General features: G+C 40.6%; 1 protein-coding gene across 1 annotated transcript; it reads right to left on the bottom strand.

The window, feature by feature from the left end:
• Positions 1 to 461: 461 nt before the first annotated feature.
• Positions 462 to 4,325, bottom strand: LOC149266843 (uncharacterized). Its single transcript, XM_089409314.1, has 2 exons — positions 3,725 to 4,325; positions 462 to 631 (listed from the first exon to the last, which is right to left on the bottom strand). Exons 1-2 carry the CDS (start codon positions 4,323 to 4,325, stop codon positions 462 to 464), a joined length of 771 nt encoding a protein of 256 aa, XP_089265440.1.
• Between the last annotated feature and the right edge of the window lie 989 nt (positions 4,326 to 5,314).

The raw sequence follows: 5,314 nt of genomic DNA, 5'->3' as shown, positions 1-5,314 counted from the left end.
GAGATACCTTTCAATGTTGCCTTTAAGTCTTTCTGCCTTTGCTCCCACACTTTTGGTGGTGTGGCTGGTTGTAGCCTTATTTGTAGCTTTGATATCTACACTTCATACTCAAACTTTATCTTTGCTAGTGTATTCTTTGATTCCTTAATCATGAGGGCGAGCTTCGCGACCTTATCTGCTAGTGGTTCCTCGTCACCAAGCTTCAAATCCAAGATTGTGCTTAGACTTTATTCAATGGATTTTTCCAACTGTTCTTGTTGTTGATATGCTTCGTCTCTTTGCTTAGCCACCTCCTCCATCTGCTTCTTAGGTGAAACTTTCTCCTTTTCTGTCTACATCGTCATTGCCGAGGTTCGTTGTTCCTGCTCTTACATCTCGGTTGTTAAAGTTTGATGGAATTCATGCAACATTTGAATGGGCAAAGCGATAATATTTATGCTGACATTCTTCCACACTTTGAGTCATTCTTTGTCCTCTGGTAAGTACCAGTGAAGTGCCCCAGCTGACACCTGCACAATTCTAACGCCAAATTGCATTTCTATTATTTTCTCTATCTGTAGTGACTGAGCTCTTCGTTCTGGTTGTTTTTCTACTTGCAGCAATGCCTTCAACTCCGTGATGCCCTTCTGTACTTCAGTCAAGACAATTCTATATTGATCATCAATTTTGTCTTAGGTCTCCACTGTTATCTCCTAGACCTTTTCTCTGATCTCGTCAATGTCCCCATCAGTGAGGACAAGCATTTCTATGCCTTTGGACTTATCCACGTTCTGATTTTTCCTCTTCCCTAACACAGTTGTTATGTCTCTACTTCTAAAAATGAAAGGTGACTCCTTTGATACTCCTACATCATTGAGGGGTTCCTCATGCTCTTGCTATGTTTCCTCTACTTCCACCTCAGCATCCTTTTAACTTGTACCTGCATCCTGGGTACCCTTATTTGTTCCAACCACTCCACTAGGTGGAGTCATCCATTCTTTCGGCCATTGCTATACTACGACGAGAAAATCGTCTTCACTTACTAAGTATGGAAATGGGTGTCATGTCTCAGGTGGGTCCTTTGTTGCCTTCACATAAGATCTGTGGAAGTCTGCTTTGAAATCTTCAATGTCACAATACTGGTTATACAAACTACTTGACAACCTTGGATGCTGATTCACCACCATGTGTAGATCCATTGCCATAACCACAAAGAAAATCCTATTCTTTATTGCGCGTGTCGACTCCTTAGAAAACTAGATGGAGGAATACCTTGTTGCCTCATAAACATCCACCTTGACAGATGGAAACTGCGAGTCTTCTAGTTCTTTCCATGTATCAACACTATGAGTATTAACAAGAAAGCGTAGTGGAACGTCTTTGCCTCTTCCCATGCTTCCCTACAATTTGTCAAAAATTCCTTGCACAGATAGGCTAGCCAGTTAAATTGGACTCTTGCGCTACATTGCGCAACCAAAGACACTACAGCTGCAGGCACCTCATTGGCCCTGCACTTCCTCATTATCTTACCTGCTAAGGTGTGCACGACAAAACACACCCTTGATCATCAATGGAATTGATGTCATATCCACGTGACTTCTTCACTAATCCAAACTTTTCCTTCATCATTTGTGCCATCTCCTTGTCCTTATTCTTTCCCACAAATTCTTCTGCGGGGTCTTTTCCCTGATGGGGCAATTTTGTGAATTTTCTGATTAACATGTCATCAATTAGGATCCTCGTGCCTAGCCAAATGCATCCATCATATACCAGTACGAGGAACTGCCGCAAACATAATGTATTGGATGTGCTTCGACCGAAGTGTGCCACATTTAGCATGTTTAAGAGGCCTGCTTTACGTAATCCTGTAGCCCACTAGAATAGCTCGAGCCTCATGACTCCACTTTCTGGGTACCGAACCTACTTCAGATATCTACTTGGTTCAAATTAAGGGTATTTTCTTTGATCATTAAAGTCTCATTCTTCCATCTTCAATTGGGGGATCCTCCCCAATACTTCACCCTCAAACGACACTTCCTCCGACAACAATGAAGTGAACATGTCAAACTTTCCATCCTTTGGCTCCTTAACCGGCTTGGCATTTGGTTTTCTTTGTGGAATCTAAGGTGGGAGCACAACAGGAATATCTTTGTCCTTTGTCTACATGCGTTGAAATTTGGCCTCCTCTTCACTATCATTGATTTGCTAAGGCACCTTCTGCTGTATCGACTTCTTTCCTTTTTGCACTGAGTTTTTCCCCTTATCTTCTTTATTCTTCGTGCGGACTTCCATCTGTGTTTTCTTCCTCGGGGATGTTCTGAGTTCTGCCCCAGAGACCTCAACTGGTATCTTCTCCTGCTTCTTATGTGGATGTGGTTGTGGGTACCTGCTTTCTCAGTGACCTCTAGCGTCTTGGGGACATGGGTACCTTCGCTCCTTGTGCCTCCATAATACCCACTAATCCTTTCTCTACAAATATTCCAACAAGTTCTTCAAAACTCCTCTCAAACATACAATAGCTCTCTTCTATGCAATTTCTCAACTTCTCCAGATAGAAAAGTGTCAAATGTGGTGCAGGATATGTTTTTTATAACAAAGTTAAATTCCAACCTCACAATTTCTCCAAGATTTTCTCATTTAATGCAGGTATGGTGCTAGATACAGCCAGTTGTGCTTCGTAAATGCTCTTTTCTTGCATCCCTTAATGGTAATTTCCTTTTAACGGTAGTTTTTTCCTTCCAACGGTCATATTTCCAGCCAACTTCAATGAACCTTCCCTCATAGCGCAATCACCTTTTCTTTGTCACAGCTCCTTCGGACTTCATCATACTCCTGAGTATCACGCAGTAATCTTCCTTCGACGAAGTCCCTTTCTACATAGTAGTTTATTGTCCCATGCCCACTTTCAACTACAGGTGGCACTAAGACATACTTGCCTTCAATTTTTAGTGCGAAGCTCCAAGGACAATGTTGTCCCTATATATCTTCAATCTACTACCATTCACTCTTCCCGGAATCAGTCGACCATTCAACTTCGCGAGTTGAACTGCACCACTGTCATAGATGTGCTTGATGATATATGGTCCTAACCAATATGTTTTAAATTTTACTGGGAACTTCACGAATTTGTTGTCATATACTAATACAAGATCTCCTTCCCAGAATGTCTTCTTCTTGATATGCTTGTTGTGCCAAACTTTCTCCCTTGCTTTTTGTACTTGCTAATGGAACCCTACTACGAACTTGTCTTCTTCTAGAGCTAGTATTTGCAACATTATTTCCTTCATAACGTCAGGGTCTGCCATATCTGTGACAACTACAATTCTCAAACTTGGCACATTGTATTCGATAGGCATAACTACCTCTTGTCCATATACCAACCTAAACAATGTCTGCCCTGTCAATTTATTGCAAGTTGTTCTATATGCCTACAACATTGCTGGAATTCTCAAATCCCAGTCATCTATGTTCACATTGCATACCTTGGTTAATGCATTCTCCATAATCTTATTGAAAGCTTCCACTATTCCATTTGCCTAAGGATGATAAGGAGTGCTCTTCTGGTGGTAAACCTGAAATTCCTTAGTTAGTGCTTTAATGGTTTTGTTGAAGAAATGTGTGCCTTGGTCACTCATCAAGATCTTCGAACATCCAAACCTGGACAATATATATTCAAAGATGAACTTCGCAGTAGTTTCTATGTTGCTATCCTTCACTGGTTTTTCCTCAACCCATCTTGTCAAACAATCAGTTGCAGTGATAATATATCTTGCACTAGTCTTCTTTCTTGGTGAATTGATAGGTCCAACGAAGTCAATTGCCCATTTGTCAAAAGCTTGCAAAGTTATCTGTGGCACTAGTGGCATCTCGTCTCTTCTAGATGTCTTTCCTGTTCTTTGACATACATCGCATTCTTGACATAATTCTTTTGCATCCTTATGTACTATGGGCCACCATAACCCAACTCTCAAGATTTTCCACGCAGTGGATTTTCCTGCATAGTGCTCCCCTGCGACTCCTCCATGAGCTTCTTTCAGAATACGTTGTCGTTCATGTTTAGGGACGTATCTGCGCAGTACTTCATCCAATCCCATTTTGTACAAGTGTCCAACAGACAATGAGAAATCAATTTCTTGAACCACCAACTCCTTCTTTTGCTTCATAGTGTACTCTACGGGTGTTATTCCTGTGGTCAGAAACTGAATAATATCCATGAAGTGATCATCTGTGACTCTAATTGTAAAAAGTTGTGCATCGGACAAGTTATCTTTGATATTTTTGGGTTCTTCTCCTATCTCTATTCTTGATAGGTGATCAGGTCCAACATTCAATTTCCCTAGCTTCATTATAACTTCAAATTCATACTCTTGGAATAATAACAACCATCGACAAATATTTCCTCCTAAAACATGCTTATTCGCCAAATATTTTAGCGCAGAGTGATCAATGAACATTTTGAAGTGCGCCCCAAAAGGCAGTGCTTAAACTTTTGTAATGCATACACCACAACTAATCCTTCTCTTTCTGTCGTGTTATAGTTCTTTTCTGCGTTGGACAGTTTCCTGCTTGCAAATGCTATGGGATGATCAATTTCCACTGTTCCTGGTTGTGCTAGCACTATACCCAATGCTATGTAAGATGCATCAACATGTACATGGAACTCATTCTTCCAGTCCGAGAAAACTAGAATAGGCATAGTTACCATCTTCTCTTTCAGTACATCTAGGCTCTTCTGGCACTCTTCAATCCATTGAAAAGTCATATCTTTCTTCAGCAATTTCTCCATTGGCACAATTATCTGTGCGTACCCCTTTATACATTTTATGTAGTAGCCAATGTGTCCTAGTGTCGTGTGCAATTGTCTCACTGTTTTTGGTGTTGGTAGGTTCACAATAACATCAATCTTTGTGGGATCCACCTTTAATCCATGTTTACAAACTACATGTCCTAACATTATACCAAATGGTGAACAAAAGATGCACTTCTTCAAGTTCAATGAGATATGGTACTGCCTGAATGTATCCAAATCCAACCTTAAGCTTGGCACATGCTTCTTTAATAGACCAAAAACTGTCTAATCGTCGAAGTATACTTCCAAAAACTTGTGTATATATTATTTGAAGGCCACAATTACAACTCTGGAAAATATAGCAGGCACATTCTTTAATCCAAAAGGCATCACCGTGTACTGATAAGAGCCCCACTCTATCACAAAAGTCATTTTATGTCTATCTTCTGGCACAATTCTGATATGATGGTATCCTGAAAAGCCATCTGTGAAAGAATAGGCCTCCTGTCCTCCTACATTGTCCAATACTTCATTTGTAAATGGTGT

Source organism: Pinus tabuliformis, chromosome 6 (assembly GCF_031772625.1).
Source record: "Pinus tabuliformis cultivar Carrire ecotype Pingquan chromosome 6, CPIR1, whole genome shotgun sequence".
Taxonomy (NCBI): Eukaryota; Viridiplantae; Streptophyta; class Pinopsida; order Pinales; family Pinaceae; genus Pinus; species Pinus tabuliformis.
The sequence above is the reverse complement of the archived record's forward strand: the minus strand, read 5'-3'. Positions and strand labels throughout refer to the sequence as shown.

Excerpts from the sequence above, each read along its gene's own strand:
- LOC149266843 (XM_089409314.1), bottom strand. The coding sequence starts at position 4,325 with ATGAAGCTAGGGAAATTGAATGTTGGACCTGATCACCTATCAAGAATA. Across the intron at positions 632-3,724 it reads TATTATCACTGCAACTGATT|TACAGAAGGGCATCACGGAG; the intron begins GTTTGACAAGAT and ends TCTTGACTGAAG.